The sequence below is a fragment of the Schistocerca nitens genome, chromosome 12 (genome assembly GCF_023898315.1).
Source record: "Schistocerca nitens isolate TAMUIC-IGC-003100 chromosome 12, iqSchNite1.1, whole genome shotgun sequence".
Taxonomy (NCBI): Eukaryota; Metazoa; Arthropoda; class Insecta; order Orthoptera; family Acrididae; genus Schistocerca; species Schistocerca nitens.
In genome coordinates, this window is record NC_064625.1 from 171,273,624 (window position 1) to 171,298,102 (window position 24,479).

A 24,479-nucleotide genomic window follows, 5' to 3' on the forward strand; every position below is an offset into this window, starting at 1 on the left:
TTTCCTGGAGACTAGAAACCTACTCTGTAGGAATCAGCATGGGTTTCGAAAAAGACGATCCTGTGAAACCCAGCTCATGCTATTCGTCCACGAGACTCTGAGGGCCATAGACACGGGTTCTCAGGTAGATGCAGTGTTTCTTGACTTCCGCAAGGTGTTCGATACAGTTCCCCACAGTCGTTTAATGAACAATAGTAAGAGCATATGGACTGTCAGACCAATTGTGTGATTGAATTGAAGAGATCCTAGATAACAGAACGCAGCATGTCATTCTCAATGGAGAGAAGTCTTCCGAAGTAAGAGTGATTTCAGGTGTGCCGCAGGGGAGTGTTGTAGGACCATTACTATTCACAATATACATAAATGACCTTGTGGATGACATCGGAAGTTCACTGAGGCTTTTTGCGAATGATGCTGTGGTATATTGAGAGGTTGTTACAATGGAAAATTGTACTGAAATGCAGGAGGATCTGCAGCGAATTGACGCATGGTGTGGGGAATGGCAATTGAATCTCAATGTAGACAAGTGTAATGTGCTGCGTATACACAGAAAGAAAGATCCCGTGAATGATCATATAAAGTTGATTGTCGGTAAAGCAGATGCCAGACAGATTCATTGGAAGAATCCTAAGGAAATGCAATCCGAAAACAAAGGAAGTAGGTTACAGTACGCTTGTTCACCCACTGCTTGAATACTGCTCAGCAGTGTGGGATCCGTAGCAGACAGGATTGATAGAAGAGATAGAGAAGATCCAACAGAGAGCAGCGCACTTCGTTACAGGATCATTTAGTAATCGCGAAAGCGTTACGGAGATGATAGATAAACTCCAGTGGAAGACCCTGGAGGAGAGACGCTCCGTAGCTCGGTACGGGCTTTTGTTGAAGTTTCGAGAACATACCTTCACTGAGGAGTCAAGCAGTATATTGCTCCCTCCTACGTATATCTTGCCAAGAGACCATGAGGATAAAACCAGAGAGATTAGAGCCCACACAGAGGCATACCGACAATCCTTCCTTCCATGAACAATACAAGACTGGAACAGAAGGTACTCAAGGTACCCTCCACCAACACCGTCAGGTGGCTTGCGGAGTATGGATGTAGATGTAGATGTGTCTTCTTCTGGTATATTTGCCACATTCACGTGATGCAAACTATGCATTAAAGAAGTTCTTCAATATGAGATTTTAAATTTGCTGTTGACTGTTACTTTCTATAACACCTAATCACAGGAAAGTATAATCATCTAATGATGACAATTGAGGGGTTTGGTGCAAGGAGGAGGCAGCTCCACCCACTAGTTCCAGAGAAATCCAACAGATGGAGCTACCTGTACTCCAGGTTTGCGTGAAAACTGAATCAGCCCCGGGAGCTGCCTCATTCTTCCCCCAAATGGTAGCAGAAAGGATGTTATGGTACGTAGTGTAAACACTGCACATTCTGTGTGAGGGATATTTTTAACAGGTTTACAATCTGTTTTGTAACTTCATCTTTTGATTTCACAGTTTTTGTCAATATGAATGAATCAGAAGAGGAAGGACTGTTTATTGTGACTCTTGAGAAAAGTACAAGACAGGTGAAAATGAGACATCTACCTATTCAGAAGAAGATTCCAGTGGTCCCTTCAACCCCCACAAACCAACCAACCGAAGATTCCCGAAGCAGAGACACAGTTGTTGGACCAATGAAGAGGAAAAAAGGATCGTACAAGGAACAATGGGAACAGACATACGAAAACAGCAGAAGGATGACGGAAAGCAGCACAATAGCATGAGTGGAAAAAACATGCCTCGCTGGACTACAGGTAAAGATTGCAGTTGCAAACTCCAAGCATTTTACTGAATTCGACATTGACGCACGCTGTCGTATTATTAATGCTTTTAATGGCCTAACGAGTAATTGAACCCAACATGTGTATTTGGCTGGTTGCGTTAAAGGTTTTCCTGTTAAAAGAAATAGGCCAAAAAGTGGAACAGGAAAGCTCAGGGCATTTTCAAATTTTTATACTGTGAGTGGTGAGAGTAATGCAAGAGTCTGTAAAACAGTGTTTGCATCACTGCGTGGTGTGTCCACAAAACTAGTAGAAAACATCACAAAGAATATTTTTTTTTTACGAAACTCTCACGCCAAAACCAGATGGTAGGGGAAAGCAGAATACAAGACACAACAACATTCCAAATGAAACTGTGCAAAAGGTTCATTGTCACATTGACAGTTTTCCTAGGTTAGAATCACATTACAGTTGACGAGACAATGGCAACAGACAATACTTGCCTGCCAACCTCACTACCAAAGAAATGCACCATTTGTACATAGTGAAGCACTCTGAATCTCCAGTACAATACGATTTTTGCTTTCGGTAGTTCAAAACACCTTCAATATAGATTCGGGCATCCAAGATCACACATATTTCAAAAACATACAAAAGGAACCCTGTGCCTCTTCTACTTCAGATGAGAGACGTAAGGAGCTCCAGGATGCCAAGCTACTTCATCAAGTTGGGTGGATTCATTTTATGAAGATATTAAAGACAAGATGGCACTTGCACACCATAATAATGACACCAAGATGATGTGCTTCAACTACCAACAAAATATGTCCCTCCCAAAAGTTTCTTCTGGGGACGCATTTTATAAATGCCAGTTGTGGGTCTATAACTTTGCAATTTTGTCTTTTAAGACTGGAAAACATCATTTCTATCTCTATGATGAAACCATCGGAAAAAAGACGTCTGATGAGCCAATTAGTTTTATACATCACTACATCAACCATGTGTTCTAACAGATGATACCAAAATACTTTTATCTATTTTCCGGTAACTGTGTGTAAAAACACACACACACACACACACACACACACACACACACACACACACACACACACACACATATTCGTTAATGCAGTTGCTGGTCGCTTTACAAAGATTGTTCATCAATTCCCAGAACCAGGCCACAGCTTTATGCCACGCGACAGAGCGTTTGGTAACATAGAAAAGTGTTTCAGGAAGACTGAAAGTGTTTCTCTACCAGTGGACTATTCTCACATCATCAGAAGAACCAACCACAAATTTCATGTCACTGAAGTGGACCAGGCATTTAATTTCAACTTTGTTGACAAACTGAAGAACTTTTGTTTAAAGTACTCTTACGTATAATTATTGAACAAGGAAAGAAGAAATATTTCATCAGTAAGTACAAAATATTCCTCTGTGAACAACCATACATCGGTAAAGGGATTATTCAATGCAGTGTGAATGTAGGGATGATTGTCTTCAATAATGTGCAAATTTGCAACCAAGGACCTACGATCCTCAACAATGGACCACCTTCATCAAGCTTGTGACTGTCTCCTCCCACTTAAAGACCAAAAGCTTAATGATGTCAAAGAGCTGTTCAGAAAGTATGTTGGGCAAACGAAATTTGGTTTTACGACCAGTTGACATCTGATGCTTCAAACGATCCTGAGAGACTGAGGGAGAAGACTGAAGAAAAACTGTACATACTGATGTATTGTGTCAATAATGTTGTACTTTCTTTATTAATAAACGTTTTTTAAACTGAAATACGGTTAACTATGGAGAAAATTGTCCTACAAAGCTTTTTCATTTTTTTAAACTGAAATATTGCTAATTATGGAGAAAATGGCCCTACAAAGCGTTTTTCATGCACTTTGGAGCAAAACGGAGGCAGCTCCAAAATTCAAAACTCCACTGCACGTACCTGAGTGCATGCATTTGTGTCTATTCCGGTCAGTAGTATTAGATACCCCATAACTTAACACACGGCTGACTATTTTTGTTTTTGGTGAAAACTGAATTTTTAAACCTTTTTAAAATTTGCCACAAACTGGAAAAAGTGGAGCTGTCTCCGTGCATCAAACACTTCAATTGCTTTTGACTGAAAGGAATATTTCACCACTGTGGGAAGTTCAGGAAATCCTCTAGCTCCTGCGCTGCAGTGGAAAACTGGACACACAAAACACTCCACTGATGTGGAGAAAATTTAAATTTGCTGTGAGACTGAATTACTAACATAATTATGTGTGCTTTTTAATGTAAACATTACAGACTGGTACGGGGCTGGTGAAAGAGTATAACTGACAACAGTAGTTGGCTGAAGTGTGCTTCCCCGAGTGGAGCTTTCCCGGCTGATGACAGCAATGAATCGTCAACACTTACACTCACCTGCTGGATTGAGGCCGCCTGTTGTGCCAGCGTTCAGGCCACCGAGTCCGAGAGCAGCCAGGCCAGCCAATGGGGAATTGCCCATCCCCATCTTCTGGAAGCATGCACATAAGGGTACTCTATCCACAGCAATGGCCCACAACCAAGTGTTTGGCCACAGGCACTTCAAAACTTACATTCTACAACTCTAGCAAAAAAAAATTACATATAAATCAAAGTAACAATTAAGCACTAGGTAACTGCAATGAAACCTGTGTTTCAGTAATTTATAAAACCGAACTGCCTGTAACTGAATTACATTTCTATAGCCAAGCAACTCCTCTGAGGAAATGTCAGTTTATGTTAACACTTCATAACAAATAAAACAAGAATTTGCTCCAAAATGTCATATACGTTGTTACTTAGTGCTTATTATTTCCAGGCAAAGAACATACATTTATAAATCACATGGTAAAAACTGTTTCTCTGTAGGTAATTACCCACTTCATGCATGTGAGTACATTAACAAAAATGTTACTTTCACCTTCTGCCACATAAAAAAATAAATAAATAAATAAAATCATATCGTCTTATGTAGCAGGTGTAAAGTATTATGAGAACAGAAGTGTTCAATTAAGTTTGTAAACTAAGGAGTTATAAACAATTACCAAATATGGAAGCTAAATTGAAGGACTGCTTCGTCAGTATTACGAAACAAAAGAACTTTCTTTACTAACTCTACACATAGGAAGAGCTTTACCTTTGACAGTATGTAAGAACTGACACGGCAGATTTTTTATGAAACAAGTATGTTGAAAATTTAATCACTGATACAATAACATCAAAAATACTAACAGGCAAATTAAGCTCAATAGCATATTTAATGTGTCTTGCTATGGCAATATGGTTCCCACTGCCCCAAACTGACTCCTGAACACATTTATAAAAGAAGTATCTAAACCGTTCAATGAATGCAATTGGGGTTGGTTGTGTGATGTATTAATACACAAACAGTTACAATGCTCTTAAAATGGAATTAAAGTTAAAATCTCTTTGCGCCAGATTATTCTTGGCGGCTAGGAGTGACACTATAATTGTTCAGCTTTCAGTTTCCAGGCTTACTCATCTTGGTTAGCTCATATTTTCAATAAAAGGCGAGTACTGTTTTTGTATATCTTCTTAATCAAATAAGATGCAGTTGTTCCCCCCAATAGTTGGAACACATTGAAGACATACCTTTTAAAGGTCACAGTCAGTTGTTGCACATTACTAGCAAGCATTGGGTAGAGTCCGCATAGCAGTGGCTGGTGCGTAGTGACCAATTTTTGTCCGAAGCACTGGGCAAGTTCATTTGTTTGTTCAGAAGGTCAGGCAAACATTGTTTGCCGACTTGCAGCCATTTGGCAATGTGCTGCACTGACAAAATCAAGGCGCATGGCCTGTAATCTTCCTCAAACGATTCTACAGTACTATACAGTAAAAAAAAATATTTCTGTGTTACTTATAGCTTTATATGTCAGCTTCATGACGGCACACCCACCATTTCATTAATGGTCATAGTTATCGTGATATTTGCATGCAAGACAGACATTACAAAATTCAAAAAATTTTGCAATGAATAAATAGGGATCACAATTATGCATTTGGTGCCTATTACATAATATATTGCTGTTTAAGAAATTTAGCTAACATATTGAATTTTTGTTTAGCTTGAGTGGATGTCACTGTCTTGGTAAACTAATGTTAAGTAGAGCACGCATTTTCGATCGAACATGCAAATGCCAAAAGCTAGAATGAAATTTTCATAACATTCCTCATATCTCAAATGGTTTGAGATACTGAAACAAGATTTTGAAAAATGATAGCGCGAAACTAAGAGAGTAGTCTGCCATATGGTTATTATACGGAACTTCATTATCTACCGTGTTATACCTTGAACTACAGATTTTTTCAATGGAAGAATTTATTTTGAAGGGTCATTGATAGCTGGTGAAATCAGAAATTCTATGGGTTTTGGATCATCATATGTGAAGACATTACATTTTTTGTACCGAGGATGTGCTTTTTTATAAGCTACTGACCTTACTTGTCAGTTCCTTACTCAATAAACCATCGTTTCGGAATTCTCCTGCAATTGTGCCTGCACAACATGTTAGTGAAGTGAAATCGTGAGAACTCCACCGTGTTTTGGCAAAAGAAGCAAATCTTAACAGGGCAACAAGAGAGATGTAGGTTTCAATCAGAATTCATCATTTGTGATGCTTCTCTGAAAGTTAGAAAACTCAACTGGTCAGGTGAAAATAAATTGTTGCTTTTGTTGAATTTTTAGCAGAAATCTTTTAGTTATTCAGCTTGGAATGACACTTCCTCTCCAGCATTCGGTTTCCACTCTGGCATACTGACCAACCCCCCCCCCCCCCCCTTCCACTCTTGCCCTGCCGACTGCATATCTGCTGGCCACGTTATTCTGTACGCACTCTACTCATGCATATCTATACTCTGAATATATCATTGATTTCATGTTATTCACATTCTCTTTCAAACTGACACTGCAAAACAAAATGGGGAAACACTGGCTCAAGCGTCTCAGTTTCCTTCAAAAAAGCTGACACCTATTGTAGAGTCAATTTTCCACCAAGAATTAAATTTTACAAGAAAGGAAGGAATTTAGTTTTAATACTTTACATTCTAATAATCGTGCTGTGTTGTGGACATTTTTTTAAAATCCTACCAATTGTTTCGTAGCCTTCTCTTTCAGCAACAAGCAGGAGGAACACATTCATGAAGTGGGAAATCACTCTACTGTTGGTGCACGTGCACTCAAGGTTTGAAGGATTAAAATCATCCAGTTTATCATCCTACACTGTCAAATACGAGCCAAACATCAAAAAGGTACAAAAAGACATCAAGAAAAATCAACACCAATACTGTGCAAAAACAGCAAGAAAAAAATGTGAAATCTCAAATAAAAAATAACCTCTGAATGTAGTCAGTAACAATAGATCACAATATGCTTGGAGAAAAGGGGAGCTAACAGTATAACTCAACAACCATCCATAAATTACTTGTAATGCACATTCAAAAAATTAACACTTAAGTTCATTCACAACACAGAAAACTAAATCACTGGGGAAAATACAACAACAAGAACACATAGTGAAACCAAGTACAATTTACACATCTAAGAAACTGGTTCCTTTCTGACAGTTCAAATTTCCTCTTACATAAAAACCAACCAACTTTATCTTCTGGCGTTCAAGGATGGGTTGATTGGTCGGATTGAAGAGATCTAACAAGTTAAGGAGAAGTAAGTTACATTGGCAATCAACAAATGATCTCTTTTTCCAAGTAAAAACTTATCAACTACAAAGATTTACTACGTAAAACACTGAATGACACATGTAAATGTCCACACTTCATTTAATAATAATGGAAGACAGGTATGGTGAATAAATATGATTGTTTCTGGTATATGGCTGGTATGTATTTGGGGTGGAGCAATGGGCTATAGACGAAGACAAAATGAACTTCCAATTAAAGAAATAAATAACTCATTAAGCCTTCCGCTTAGGTACCAGCCAACAACGCAAGCTTAAATGAGATTAAATGAAAGAAACAAAAAGCTGAGAATTAAATAACAATAAAAATAAACGGTCCATCAAATTCTTGATTCTATAAGAAAATATTTCTATCAACAAGACATTGTCTTGCCTCCACAAGGAAAAAAATTTTTCTGTTCTAGTTCTGTGCTGAAGAAAGATTTGTTCACTACGCTTTAACAAAGGCATGGAAATGTGGCAGGAGGTAAGTAAGGAGGAAACTGTGTATTGCAATATCATTCTCTAAACCTGTGTTCTCTTCGTAGCATTTACAGTTCCCTTAATTTACCATCTGCTACATTTGAATTTAAATAGAACCTAAGAAAGTACAAATAATAAAGATAACGAAGTGAACAAATCTAACTATTACAATTAATTAATAGCCTGCATAAAACACTGACTCAGAACAACGTTTTAACTACTGACATCATTACAGTACCACAACTACGGTGAACATAAACAATTTGCTCAAAAGTGACAGGTTAGGTGGGGCTAATAAAGTGGGTGTGTAAAGTTCTGAAGTGTGGACACTTACAACATCATCATCATCAATACATGTTAACCAATATAAATCATTTCATTAATAAAACTAAAAAGATTGATCCCTGGGCCTTTACCGGGAGGGACATCCCCACATGGCAACAGTCCCCCTCCCCTGAAAGAAAAATTTAAGGAAATCTGCCATCAACAGCCGTCAATCAGCATTTCGTTTTACTGTAAACTGAGTGCCGTACAAATGTATAAGCCAAGTAATGAAAGTGATGGTGTGCGATAAAGACCACGAAAAAAAGCCATGCATAAAATGTTATATGTACAAATTTATACGAACTCTAAATGAGAAATTTTGAAGGCATACATACGAGTTCAGTAAGAGGACTTATAACAAGGAAAGGTGTGGCTTCATTCTAGATATTAGGATTATGGAGGTTTCTTTGGATAAGGTAAATTCAAAGAGTGCCAGAAGAGATTAATTATCTTTGAACAATGCATGAACTCCACAGGCAATGTGAAACTATTTAAGCTAATTTCAGGTTACTTTATTCCAAGGTTCTCAACAAATGAGCTCTGTTTATTTACGAACTGTTACCAGAAAAAGAACTCTGACAAAGCTAAAGAAGTGCCAAATTAAATCAAAATGGTTGCCAAAAAACATTTCCAACTTATGCATTTTGTTACTGGCACCATAAATTAACTAAAAAGCTACAAAAATTACAGATTCTTCCCCAAAAACCTAGGTATCTTCGCTTGAAGATGGAGCACAAACAGAAAGAGTGTATTAGCTAAACTAAACAGCAACTGAACCATGTACAAAATTTAACATGAAGCAAATCACCTGGAATCTCAACATAACACAAGATTTTTTATTGTGACCTCTGTGGGTAACCTGGAATATCCAAAGATGCAGTTCACATTCATCATGCTCCATCTTCATGCAAACACTACAGGAGAAATGAGGACATGGTTGCAATAAAACAATTTTTTCCCCAACTAAACAAGCAAATATTTGCTCCAGTTCCCAGGAATTGTAACTGTGGCAGGCAATCAAATAGAAGCAGTGCACGAAGAAATTTGCTGGCATACCAGATATGCAACAGAAAGAAACAACTGCAATATTTTTATTAGAAGCACATTCATCACAATAACCACAGAAGGGAAAGTTAAGATATTCCTGGAAACTTAAGCTTAATTAGTCTACTATTCAGCAATGTAAACAGAACGATCATCATGAATGTTTAACAGACCTCAACATTACTGGGAGAAAGAACTACTTACAGCTAATAAATCAGAAAATAAACAATGCGCAATATCTACTTTCATTCAAAAAGAAAAAAAAAAAGAGACAAATAAATAATCCTAATTTAAAAGCAAAATACTGCCAACAGGCCATGATGATTGTTCTGCAACTTTCTTATAACCATAAGAAATGATCCCAAGGAAAAACACAGTAACATTCTAACAATGCAGTGTAGTTCAACAGATGGCTTGAAGGTTAGTGTTGTGTGCAGAAGTTAGAAAAAGAGTGCATGAATGGAACACCAAAGGAATGCCATATCTTAGAAAGCAGGTACACGCAACTTGAAACGCCTCTCTTACATATAGTTCACGCCTTGAGACACTAAATGAACCACTGTTTAGACATCTCACTTAACATATAATATCTGACAGCACAGGATTACACCACCAAAGTCGCAGTGACTGTTCGAAATGCACGGAAGTATATCAGACAATATTTTAAAAAAGGGCTGAAAAGGTTTGTACCTCAGCTCAGCTCACCAGCAGAAATATCTGAATGCACTTTGGAGTAATTGTAATTGCTGTATGTTCTCCTGACTGAGAACAACATATTTAACAGAGACCAAATGACATACAATGAGAGTGACCTACACCATAAAATTATAAAAGTAATATTCTTAGCATATGTATGTGTAAATATCAACAAGATCAACAGTATAATTACCAGCCGGTTCAACCAAGTTACAAACAGGCTGAACCAGAATTAAAGAAACTGAACGGAAAAAATGTAAACATGGGCTCTTAAACGCATACCTTATAAGTTACGAGCTAGTTTTCATCTTCACTACTGTGAAACATCTGTTCTCCTGAAGAAGTGCTCACACCTCTGAAGGTATACATTTTAGAGACTGTTTACTGGACACTTTTTCTTATTTTGATCCATAGTACCAATTCTGAAAGTTTGTTGGTGGAGTTCTGGTTCACCCTGTGTATAGGAAGGGGAAAAGCACAAACTGGTGGCATAACTAAAATGTCCAAAATTAAGACTTTCTGCCTGCTAAACATAACCACGGGGAGCAACGACAAATGATATTAACGCTATCACCCAGTTGGTAATTTGTGCCTCTAAGAAGTGTGCATTCATAAGGTAACAAATTATTGATGTCTATTTAAAAAAAAAATGAACATGTTAGTGTTTATCATTGTCAGAATTTTATTTACAAGCTAATTAAATAGATCACTTCCTCGACAAATACAAATTCCTACAGGAAGTCAAAGCGAACAACAGAGAGCAGAAAATTAAGAGACCTTGAAAGTTTACACATACATACTCCCATCACCACTCATTCTACTCAACTTGCACGTGGAAACATCCTCTTGCCACAGTGACATTGCCACAGACCTAAGAAGTCATAGAAGTACTCTTACTACACTCCTGTTGCACCATCACCACCATCACCATCCAAGATTTTCAACAACACCTGCTACTCAGAAACTGCCATCATTCTGCCCTCATTCGTTCAACCGCGGAAGTCTATTGTGTACATGCGCTTATCATTCCATACTTTGCATGTATGAAATGAACATTTTTTTGTTCAGGGAACAAAATTTACTTTAACTCTTTGAAAGTCATCTCAATCTCATTCTACTCTTCAATGGTTTCCTTTAATTACTCATTGCTATTAAAGTCAAGTAGTATCAACTGTAATGTGTTTCAAAAGTATTTTAACTTTAAGAAATGGTCTTCCGAAAGTTCACTTTACTGCATAACTGTCAATATTTCACATTTATTTTGATTCCAATGGAGCAACAAATTTTTGCTTTTGTCACTGAATATAAATATTAAAATGAAATGACAACAGTTATATTAGCAACCTTTAGAAATTTAAATCTAATAAAATTACTTCTAAAGACCATGGTGTTCTTAGTAGCACAACTGCTGAATGATAACTTTGTTCTGAACAACGGAATAAAGTTTCGTTGCAAAATTAACTACATTAAAACATATCCACAGCACCTATGACAACCCAGCATCACGAATTAAAGATAGAACTGTTGACAAAATCATTTTATCCCCAAATGATTTCAACAAGAAATTATTTTCCACATACACAATACCGACCTTCTTTTGCATTAAAATTTCAGTCAGCTCTCGACTCAAAAACACATAGCTACACTAATGTTTGCACACAAATCAATTTATTTGACACCATATTAAAAGCTCTGCCAGTAAAAATTCTGAATGCATATGTGGAAACAACAACTGGCATTGGATGGCAGTGATTTGGGGAATGGTTTTGCTCAAGAAACCCAAATTTGTACACAGTACTAAACAGAGACTATGGTGGTGCACATATTAATACAGCTGCCACTGTGCAAACCTGCTCCAAGATACGGAACCCCCCTAGTGTCGGTGTGTGGGTGGGCCGGGGTGGAATTTCAAAAGGGGTCGGGGTGGGGGGGGGGGGAGGGGTCGATACGGCAGAGGCGGGGCACCGTGTCACGGTCGAAGGGTGGATTCGGGGCACTCAGGAGACGGCAGGGGGCCCGACCGGACTTACGTCGGCAGCGAGGTGGGCGGGAGGCAGAGCAGCCGCCAGGTGGCCGTTCTTCAGCAGCGGGTCGGCGAGCCCGGTGGCTGCGGCGGCCAGCAGTGCAGGGGAGGGGGGCAGGCCCAACTGGGGGTGGGGGTGCCCCACGCCGGGGGGGACCGACAGCGACACTGACACGGGCACGGGCGGCATCGCCGGCCCCGGACCCGCACGGTGCAACAGGGGCATTGTACTTACGTCGGCAGCGTGGGCCGGCACCGCATAGTTACCCTGGATGGTGTAAGCCTGACCACCAGCCAGGATCACGGGTCCCGCAACCTGCGGCTTGGGCCGGTACGGGATAGTGGCGCCCTTCGGTGGTGACTACAACAGAAAACGGAAAAATTAGTCAAAAAACTACATACCGGAGTAAACTATGTAATTGTACATAACGATGACTTTCAATTTTAGCAGTGTACAATCATATACAGAAATCGGACTGTAGTTACAGGCTCCTTCATAACATACATTTTCTCACATACCCGAAATCACTCACTGGTCAATGGCTCTACAGTTGAAGAATGCTTTCACACAACAGCTATATTTCATTATAACCATCATTTCTTAATAGAATATTGCTGAGAGTGAATAAAACCTATAAATTTATTAAAACATCCATTTCATTCTTAAAACTGTGCAGCCTAGTGCAAGATATATGCAGCAAATGTTTACTGGGATACAACTGACAATATGTATCAGGAACAAACCGAACAGAATAGTAAGGGGCTTGTAAGAGAACATTATGAGAGAAAAACTGTAGTACCTACAATACAATTAACTGCTTCTGTGTCTGTAGTTATGTATGATCTAGAGTGCAGGATACAAGTTTGTTTGATTCACGGATGTGTGTCACAGAAACGCTTGAAAGTGGTTTGATAGACACTATAAGATGATTACCAATTATTCCAGTATCACATGAAAGTGTACCGTTAGGAGGAACATTACCGCTTTAAGGAACAAGAAAGATTCTTTGCGATACCTATGCTCAGACAGGGATTGCAAAGATTAATTATTAACTATATACAATACAGAAACAAGCATTTCTTACCACACTCCATATGCTAATGGAATAACAAGAAAATCTGACACAAAGGGGAAGAATGATCTGCAACACACTTCATAGGTTTGCAGAGAACATGTGTAAATGTAGACTCTGGAAGTGAACACAAGTTTAGCTATTTAGCAAGTGGCATTGGTCCTGTCTATCATTAACCAGATATGATCCAACAAAATATATAAGTAAGGATAAACCACAATCTTCTGGTAACACAATGCAACAAACTGCAAGTTCACAAAAACTTTTTGAAAATGTAGGCATTCTTTATATATTTCAACTGCCTGAATTCAAAAATATACCCAAAGCTTATTTCACCCACAGTTTTTGCACAAATTGCTTACTTTAGCAATAACGGGACTACACATAAAAACACCAAATGAAGTTCAGAAGTGGCGCATTGGTTTGCGTTGTGCAACATTTGCACACCTAGCTGGAGATAACTAACTGTCACACTGGAAATGGCACTACTTGTCCATCACTGTGTTAAGTTTGTGCAAGGAAGCCTGTGTAAACTAATTCTGTAGTGGGGGAAAATTACTTCTTTCTTGAGAAAGTTGTATCATGTCTATTTCAGAGTGAAACAGTGACATCACAGGCCTTGGGTACTGCACATGCAGAAGATTTAGGACTGTAGGCAGCAGCAAAGACGAAGGCATTACGATTCGATATCTCTGTGGCCTGGTGGAAACAAAAGAATCATACCAATGTCCGTTACTTGTCCTCGCGTAACATTACTGGTAAAAAAAAAAAAAAAAAAAAAAAAAAACAGGAAGACTATTGACAATACAAACAACATTCACTCTGCAATTTGTCCTGTTCTACATAGCTCTGATACACCTGTACTACAGCCTTCACAAACATCAGATATGGATGGCAGTGATGATAGGGGTACTATGCGGGAGATGGAGCATACTGATTTTGAAGCTGGCACAGATGACGGCTCTCTTCTATTCGCTCACAAATCTATCTAAATGATTCAGTCTGTGATCTGGGACTGACAAATGATAAAGTAGAACTCCTAGGAAAGATGTTCGTTAGCAGCTGGTGGAGTCTGCGCACAATATGTTGGCCGATGCGCAACAACCAGTTTTCGTCCAAAGCACTCGGCGAGTTCATTCATTAAAATCCTTAAATTGTAAACTGTCGAAGCATCCGCAATAAAGTGCCAGAGTTTGAAACGCTCATGAAAAGCATTGGAGCTCATAATACTAGTACAGAAAACTGGCTGAAACCTGAACTTTATAGCAGTGTGATTTTTGGCGAAAATTTGAGTGTATATTGAAAGGATAGACAAATGGGAAATGAAGATGCTGTATTTGGCACAGCAGAGAAGGAACCCAATTCCACTGAGGTGGAAATTGAAGCTACACATGAGATCATTTGGGCAAGACTCAATACAGGGATGAGCATAAAATAATTGGGTCCTTCCTTCGCCTAACAGACTTATTCCTAATGCAACCAAAAACTTTAGAGAAAACCTCAGTTCACTTGTTCGGAAGTTCCCCAATCATACTGAAATCGACAGTGGAGACTTTAATCATCCAGCAACTAATTGGGAAAATTAATGCCTCCTCTGAAAACCACCTAGAACAGATAGTTAGGAACACCACTCATAAAGGAAATATCTTGGATCTAATGGCAAAAAAATGGCCCGACATCTTCAAGAATGTCCACATCGAAACTGGACTCAGAGACCGGGACGCTGTTATGGCAACAATGACTATCGAAGTACAAAGGACAACTAAAACAAGCAGAAAGATCTACATGTTCAGTAAACTAAATAAAAAATATCTGTAATGTGAGGAACTATAAGCAGTACAGGTCATGAGCATGTAGAGTAACTCTGGCTCAAAAGAACAGTTGACCGTGCACTGTATAGGTATGCACCCAGTAGAACAGTTCGTAATGGGAAGGAATGTCCAGGTGTACAGTCACTGCAAAGAAACTTCTAAAGAAACAGAAATTACAGCACGACAGGTATAAAACAAAGCATATGGCTATAGATAGGGAGTTGCTGAATGAACACATTTGGCTGTCAAGGGAGCAATGTGTGATGCCTTCAGTGACTACTGTAGCAGAGTCTTGTCAAGTGATCTTTCACAGAACCCAAATAAATTCTGGTCATATCTAAAGGCTGTTAGTGGCACCAAAGTTAGTGTCCAGTCCCCAGTTAGACAGGAACTGAAATTGAAGGTAGCGATGCAAAAGCTGACATGCTTAACTCAGTTTTCTTGTGTCTGTTTACAAGGAACCACCCAGGATAATGCCCCAATTTAATCCTTGTACCACTGGAAAGATGGTATTAAGAAACAGCTGAAATTGTTAAAACTGAACAAAGAGATTCTACACTGAATGCGTGTTTGAGTAAGCCCCTCTTCTCATTATATCTTAGATCCCTTGAACAAAAAACCATTCCCAGTTCTTAATAAAAGGCACAGGTAAAACCCGTCTACAAGAATAGTAGTAGAATGATCCACAAAGCTACCATCCAATATCCTTGACATCAAGTTGTTGTAGAATCATATTCTGAGCTCATACATAATGAGGAATCTTTAAGAAAATCACCACCTCCACACAAACCAGCATGTATTTCAAGAATGTCGATCATGTAAAACCTAACTCGCATTTTCTCACAGGACATACTGAAAGCTTTGGACCAAAGCAACGATACAATATTTCTTTATTTCCGAAAAGCATTTTAACTCCATACCACACCTATACTTATTGTCAAAACTACGATCATATGGGGTATGAAGTGAAATTTGTGACTGGATTCAGGACTTTTTGGAAGTGAGAACACAGTACGTTATCTTGGATGGAGAGTCATTGTCGGATGTAGAAGTAACTTTGGGTATGCACCCCAGAAGTGTGCTGGGACTTTCGCCATTCATATTGTATATTAATGACCATGCAGATAATATTAATAGTAAAATCAGGCTTTTTGTAGGTGATGCAGTGATCTATAATGAAGTAATACCAGAAAGACTGCTTAAATATTCAGTCAGATCTTGATAAGGTTTCAACATGCTGCAGAGACTGGCAACTTGCTCTAAATGTTCAGAAATGTACAATTTTGCACATAACAAAATGAAAAAATGTAGTATCCTATAACTATTGTATGAATGAGTCACCATTGGAATTGGCCAAACCATACAAATACCTGGATGTAGCACTTCGTAGAGGTATGAAATGGAATGAACTCACAGGTTCAGTCGTTGGCAAAGCAGGTGGTAGACTACAGTTTGCTGTGAAAGTGCAATCAGTCTACGAAGGAGATTTGTAATCAATCACTCGTGCAACCTGTTCTTAAATACTGCTGAAGTGTGTGGACACATACCAGATATGACTAAAGGGGAATATTGAACATATACAGGGAAGCATAGCACAAATGGTCACAGGTTTGTTTAATCTGTGGGAGAATGTCAGAGATACTGAAACAACTGAACTGGAAGACGAAAACTATCCCAAGAACGTCTGTAAAAGTTTCAAGAAACGTCTTTAAAAGATTACTCTAGGAATAACTACAACGCCCCATGTATTGCTCACATAGGGATTGTGAGTATAAAATCAGAATAATTAGAATATAATAGAGGGAAACATTCCATGTGGGAAAAATATATCTAAAAACAAAGATGATGAGACTTAGCAAACGAAAGTGCTGGCAGGTTGATAGACACACAAACAAACACACAAAATTCAAGCTTTCGCAACCAACGGTTGCTTCATCAGGAAAGAGGGAAGGAGAGGGAAAGACGATAGGATGTGGGTTTTAAGGGAGAGGGTAAGGAGTCATTCCAATCCCGGGAGTGGAAAGACTTACCTTAGGGGGAAAAAAGGACAGGTATACACACACACACACACACACACACACACACACACACACACACACACACATCCATCCGTTTGAAGGATTAGGTGGGTGAGGGCAATGGATTGTTCAGTTTGGAAATGGTATAGGGACTGATGGAAAGAAGGGTTGCAGCCAGAGATCGGAACTTTAAGTGTGAGGCCTTTGGGGGTAATGCCAAATGTCAGACAAGCCTGAGAAAATAAAATATGGGAGCGTAATCTGGCTAGGGCGAAGGCATGTTTGCGGAGGGAATGTAAATAAAACTTAATGGGGTCGTCATGGGGGTGTTGTGAGGGTGACATGGTATTAGAAGGTGGAAAGTGTAACATGAGGCTGAAATGAAAATGAAAATAAAAATATATGGGGAGAGATAAAGGTGAACTAGAAAGCAACTGGAGACCTGGTGTGAAAAAAGGCAAAAAAGTGTGCGAGTGGATATATATATATATATATATATATATATATATATATATATATATATATATAGAACAGAGGGAAACATTCCACGTGGAAAAATATATCTAAAAAGAAAGATGATGAGACTTACCAAACAAAAGCGCTGGCAGGTCGATAGACACACAAACAAACACAAATATACACACAAAATTCAAGCTTTCGCAACAAACTGTTGCCTCATCAGGAAAGAGGGAAGGAGAGGGCAAGACGAAAGGATGTGGGTTTTAAGGGAGAGGGTAAGGAGTCATTCCAATCCCGGGAGCGGAAAGACTTACCTTAGGGGGAAAAAAGGACAGGTATACACTCGCACACACACACATATCCATCCACACATACAGACACAAGCAGACATATTTAAAGACAAAGAGTTTGGGCAGAGATGTCAGTCGAGGTGGAAGAGTAGAGGCAAAGAAGTGGTTGAGAGACAGGTGAGGTATGAGTGGCGGCAACTTGAAATTAGCGGAGATTGAGGCCTGGCGGATAACGAGAAGAGAGGATATACTGAAGGGCAAGTTCCCATCTCCGGAGTTCGGATAGGTTGGTGTTGGTGGGAAGTATCCAGATAACCCGGACGGTGTAACACTGTGCCAAGATGTGCTGGCTGTGCACCAAGGCATGTTTAGCCACAGGGTGATCCTCATTACCAACAAACACTGTCTGCCTGTGTCCATTCATGCGAATGGACAGTTTGTTGCTGGTCATTCCCACATAGAATGCATCACAGTGTAGGCAGGTCAGTTGGTAAATCACGTGGGTGCTTTCACACGTGGCTCTGCCTTTGATCGTGTACACCTTCCGGGTTACAGGACTGGAGTAGGTGGTGGTGGGAGGGTGCATGGGACAGGTTTTGCACCGGGGGCGGTTACAAGGATAGGAGCCAGAGGGTAGGGAAGGTGGTTTGGGGATTTCATAGGGATGAACTAACAGGTTACGAAGGTTAGGTGGACGGCGGAAAGACACTCTTGGCGGAGTGGGGAGGATTTCATGAAGGATGGATCTCATTTCAGGGCAGGATTTGAGGAATTCGTATCCCTGCTGGAGAGCCACATTCAGAGTCTGGTCCAGTCCCGGAAAGTATCCTGTCACAAGTGGGGCACTTTTGTGGTTCTTCTGTGGGGGATTCTGGGTTTGAGGGGATGAGGAAGTGGCTCTGGTTATTTGCTTCTGTACCAGGCCGGGAGGGTAGTTGCGGGATGCGAAAGCTGTTGTTAGGTTGTTGGTGTAATGTTTCAGGGATTCCGGACTGGAGCAGATTCGTTTGCCACGAAGACCTAGGCTGTAGGGAAGGGACCGTTTGATGTGGAATGGGTGGCAGCTGTCATAATGGAGGTACTGTTGCTTGTTGGTGGGTTTGATGTGGACGGACGTGTGAAGTTGGCCATTGGACAGGTGGAGGTCAACGTCAAGGAAAGTGGCATGGGATTTGGAGTAGGACCAGGTGAATCTGACGGAACCAAAGGAGTTGAGGTTGGAGAGGAAATTCTGGAGTTCTTCTTCACTGTGAGTCCAGATCATGAAGATGTCATCAATAAATCTGTACCAAACTTTGGGTTGGCAGACCTGGGTAACCAAGAAGGCTTCCTCTAAGCGACCCATGAATAGGTTGGCGTACGAGGGGGCCATCCTGGTACCCATGGCTGTTCCCTTTAATTGTTGGTATGTCTGGCCTTCAAAAGTGAAGAAGTTGTGGGTCAGGATGAAGCTGGCTAAGGTAATGAGGAAAGAGGTTTTAGGTAGGGTGGCAGGTGATCGGCGTGAAAGGAAATGCTCCATCGCAGCGAGGCCCTGGACGTGCGGAATATTTGTGTATAAGGAAGTGTCATCAATGGTTACAAGGATGGTTTCCGGGGGTAACAGATTGGGTAAGGATTCCAGGCGTTCAAGGAAGTGGTTGGTGTCTTTGATGAAGGATGGGAGACTGCATGTAATGGGTTGAAGGTGTTGATCTACGTAGGCAGAGATACGTTCTGTGGGGGCTTGGTAACCAGCTACAAAGGTAACCCCATTCCCGATGTCCAGGCGGAGCTTCAAGGAATCCTCAGAACCTTAGGCCCCCTGCAAAACCTTTCACCTGACTCCATCAACCTCCTGACCCCACCGACACCCCGCACCCCAACCTTCTACCTTCTTCCTAAAATCCACAAACCCAATCATCCAGGCCGCCCCATTGTAGCTGGTTACCAAGCCCCCACAGAACGTATCTCTGCCTACGTAGATCAACACCTTCAACCCATTACATGCAGTCTCCCATCCTTCATCAAAGACACCAACCACTTCCTTGAACGCCTGGAATCCTTACCCAATCTGTTACCCCCGGAAACCATCCTTGTAACCATTGATGCCACTTCCTTATACACAAATATTCCGCACGTCCAGGGCCTCGCTGCGATGGAGCATTTCCTTTCACGCCGATCACCTGCCACCCTACCTAAAACCTCTTTCCTCATTACCTTAGCCAGCTTCATCCTGACCCACAACTTCTTCACTTTTGAAGGCCAGACATACCAACAATTAAAGGGAACAGCCATGGGTACCAGGATGGCCCCCTCGTAAGCCAACCTATTCATGGGTCGCTTAGAGGAAGCCTTCTTGGTTACCCAGGTCTGCCAACCCAAAGTTTGGTACAGATTTATTGATGACATCTTCATGATCTGGACTCACAGTGAAGAAGAACTCCAGAATTTCCTCTCCAACCTCAACTCCTTTGGTTCCGTCAGATTCACCTGGTCCTACTCCAAATCCCATGCCACTTTCCTTGACGTTGACCTCCACCTGTCCAATGGCCAACTTCACACGTCCGTCCACATCAAACCCACCAACAAGCAACAGTACCTCCATTATGACAGCTGCCACCCATTCCACATCAAACGGTCCCTTCCCTACAGCCTAGGTCTTCGTGGCAAACGAATCTGCTCCAGTCCGGAATCCCTGAAACATTACACCAACAACCTAACAACAGCTTTCGCATCCCGCAACTACCCTCCCGGCCTGGTACAGAAGCAAATAACCAGAGCCACTTCCTCATCCCCTCAAACCCAGAATCCCCCACAGAAGAACCACAAAAGTGCCCCACTTGTGACAGGATACTTTCCGGGACTGGACCAGACTCTGAATGTGGCTCTCCAGCAGGGATACGAATTCCTCAAATCCTGCCCTGAAATGAGATCCATCCTTCATGAAATCCTCCCCACTCCGCCAAGAGTGTCTTTCCGCCGTCCACCTAACCTTCGTAACCTGTTAGTTCATCCCTATGAAATCCCCAAACCACCTTCCCTACCCTCTGGCTCCTATCCTTGTAACCGCCCCCGGTGCAAAACCTGTCCCATGCACCCTCCCACCACCACCTACTCCAGTCCTGTAACCCGGAAGGTGTACACGATCAAAGGCAGAGCCACGTGTGAAAGCACCCACGTGATTTACCAACTGACCTGCCTACACTGTGATGCATTCTATGTGGGAATGACCAGCAACAAACTGTCCATTCGCATGAATGGACACAGGCAGACAGTGTTTGTTGGTAATGAGGATCACCCTGTGGCTAAACATGCCTTGGTGCACAGCCAGCACATCTTGGCACAGTGTTACACCGTCCGGGTTATCTGGATACTTCCCACCAACACCAACCTATCCGAACTCCGGAGATTGGAACTTGCCCTTCAGTATATCCTCTCTTCTCGTTATCCGCCAGGCCTCAATCTCCGCTAATTTCAAGTTGCCGCCACTCCTACCTCACCTGTCTCTCAACCACTTCTTTGCCTCTACTCTTCCACCTCGACTGACATCTCTGCCCAAACTCTTTGTCTTTAAATATGTCTGCTTGTGTCTGTATGTGTGGATGGATATGTGTGTGTGTGCGAGTGTATACCTGTCCTTTTTTCCCCCTAAGGTAAGTCTTTCCGCTCCCGGGATTGGAATGACTCCTTACCCTCTCCCTTAAAACCCACATCCTTTCGTCTTGCCCTCTCCTTCCCTCTTTCCTGATGAGGCAACAGTTTGTTGCGAAAGCTTGAATTTTGTGTGTATATTTGTGTTTGTTTGTGTGTCTATCGACCTGCCAGCGCTTTTGTTTGGTAAGTCTCATCATCTTTCTTTTTATATATATATATATATATATATATATATATATATATATATATATGTGTGTGTGCGTGTGCGTGTGCGCGCGAGCGAGCGTATACCTGTCCTTTTTTCCCCCCCCAAGGTAAGTCTTTCCGCTCCCGGGATTGGAATGACTCGTTACCCTCTCCCTAAAAACCCACATCCTATCGTCTTTCCCTCTCCTTCCCTCTTTCCTGATGAAGCAACCGTTGGTTGCGAAAGCTTGAATTTTGTGTGTATGTTTGTGTTTGTTTGTGTGTCTATCAACCTGCCAGCACTTTCGTTTGGTAAGTCACATCATCTTTGTTTTTAGATATAAATTAGAATAATTGCTACACGCACAGAGGCATTCAAACAATCATTCTTCCCGCACTCCATAGGCGAATGGAACAGAAAGAAACCCAATAATTGATACAATGGGATGTACCTTTTGCCATGCACATCACAGTGGCTTGTGCAATATAGATATAGGTGTAAATGATTGAAAGGGGAGGCCGACAAGTGTTTTCCACTTTTCGGTTGGTCAGTGATGACAATCGAGACGCACACGCTGCAATCTTTGTCAAACGATTTTACAGAAACTATTTCGTGAAAAATGTCAGGTTCATGATGATGTGCCCATCATGCCGTTAGTGGTCATAGTAGTCGTGATATTTACAGGGAAGTACGAAAATGCGCAAAATTTAGAAAAGTTTGCAATGCAAAATAGAGGTTGCTATGATCTGTTGTTGCGTATGAAATTTAGATAACATACTGAATTTTTCTTTAGACGGGTAGAGGTATCTATCTGTCACCAAGCTAGAGAAAACTGACATGAAATAGCACACTCACTTGCAATTGCGTCATGCCAGAGTGAACTACCCACAACATTCCTCACACTTCATAAATGGTCTCTTATTTCGAAATGAGATTTTTGCAAATGATAGCATGCAAAGAGAAGAACATTTTGTGATATCATTATTATGTAAAACTGCATTATCTACAGTGATTATCCAGTAACTACAGACTTTTTCCATGAAAGAAAGTAATTTTTAAGGGCCATCGACAACTGATGAAATGAGAAATGTTATGGGTATTTGGAACAACATATGTGAAGACATTACATATTTATTTTGTACCAAGGATGTGATTTTCCGTAAGCTACTGTCATTTTTCCTCTCTTAATAAACCACTGCTTCAAACTTCTCTTGCAACTGCATCTGCACAGGTTAGTGAGCTGAGACTGTGTAAACCCCACTGTTTTTTTTAGCAAGAAGAAGCAACCAGGAAAATGTGTAGGTTTTACTCAAAATTCGCAATTCATGATGCTTCTCTCTAAGTTCCAAATGATTAACAAGCCAGGTGAAAATAAATAGCTGCATTTTCGGCGGAATTCTTTCTAAATATTAATCAAAACAGAGGTGACAGTAGATCTTTTTTAATGGTCACCATGCTTAAGTGTGGGCGTGGAGGGGTCCCACTTAATATTTACAAGAATTGTGACTGCAGGCTTCAGTTTAGAACGGCACTTCCCCTCCAGCGCTCGGCATTTCCCCTACAATGCCTGCCGTCTGTGCCCCTACCAGTCATAGCATCCTGTGGACTATAAATCTGTTAAATTTTACAGAAAAATGAACTTGATATTCACACAATATTTTGGACAAAATGACTTGTTAGTGAACTGCAGTGATGTACAAGGTTTGGTGGGTCAATTCAATATATTGTACACACCTGGGGAGGGAAGACCATTTATTCTCTTATCTAAAACAAGTTGTAAGGCAATTCTGCTGAACAACAACAACATGAATGCCTCAATACCTGTTGACTGCTGTGCACCTGTAGGAAATATAACAAAGGTTCTTCTTACTATCATCACAATGACGATCTCAACTGGATGGGGCGTGGTGATTGCAAGTGCTGAGTATGCTTCTAGGACAACGATCAGGATACACCAAGTTCCCAAATTTCATCTGTGAATGTGATAGACAGGTTACTGACGAACACTGGGAGTTAAATAATGGCCCTGAAGGTTGGAAAGAGGAATAATCCTATGGCATTCTCTACAAATCGAATTGGGCACAATGAAGCAATTAGCTAAGGCATTTCCGAAATGTGACAGATTCAAATATCTATGTTACAGTACTTGTTTTGTAAATAAAATCACCTTTTTATATTGCAATGTAATTTATTTTTTCCAGATGCAATTTGCCTGGTCTAAGGCATGATCAGTGGGGTCTATAGCAATACAGTTTTGTAACTGTTATATTATTCAGAAAGTTCATGTGGCAATTTTTTATGTAATTAAGTAATTACTTATGGTTTGCTGTGATCTTCGTTTCCTCTCATATGGCTGGAGGTCGCATTACCACTTTATTACATACACACAAAGTGGTAGTGGTACCTCCAGACCAGATGAGAGGAAACGCAGATCACAGCAAAGCTTAAGTAATTACTTATTTATATGAAAAATTGCAACGTGAACTGTTTGATAATCCAACAATAACAAAACTTTATCGTAATAGATCCCACTGGTAATGCCTTAGAGCAAGTAAAAGGCGAAATGCGTCTGGGAAAGATAAAATAAGTTGCAGCAAGCAAAGGCGGTTTTATTTACAAGACAAGTATTTCTGTGCTTGCTGCAGAGGATGGCCACGCAAACAAACTTTTTATCTATGTTACAAGTTGCACAACCTCTCAAATGCAAAGTTCTTAAAGGGTGTGTTTGCTGGTCCCTTTTTGGAAATAATTGCTACATTTCATTCAATGAATGCCACAGAGCAAGAAACCTGGACTGCCTGTAAGTGTGTGGTTCAAACCGTTTTGGGAAACAATTTTAGCCCAGAGTATATCGATACAGTTGAGAACATGGCGACAAAATTCAAAATACATCGGCCATTTTAGAAACAATGTAACTCCACATTTTATGCAAAATCTGTCATTTGTGTACAGGCCTTA

The 24,479-nt window shown here is 40.5% G+C and overlaps 1 protein-coding gene across 10 annotated transcripts in view; it reads right to left on the minus strand.

Annotated features, from left to right (window-relative positions):
* LOC126214866 (poly(rC)-binding protein 3) overlaps positions 1-24,479 on the minus strand; it is a 524,736-nt gene that overhangs the window by 13,384 nt on the left and 486,873 nt on the right. For 6 of the 10 annotated variants that reach the window (XM_049941508.1, XM_049941503.1, XM_049941504.1 and 3 more), the window contains 2 exons: positions 12,055-12,408; positions 4,182-4,275 (listed from right to left, as the gene is read on the minus strand). In XM_049941508.1, coding sequence (XP_049797465.1) covers positions 4,182-4,275; positions 12,055-12,408 — 448 coding nt within the window. The remainder of the gene's footprint in view (positions 1-4,181; positions 4,276-12,054; positions 12,409-24,479) is intronic. The other 4 variants (XM_049941512.1, XM_049941510.1, XM_049941509.1 and 1 more) reach the window with 3 other exon arrangements.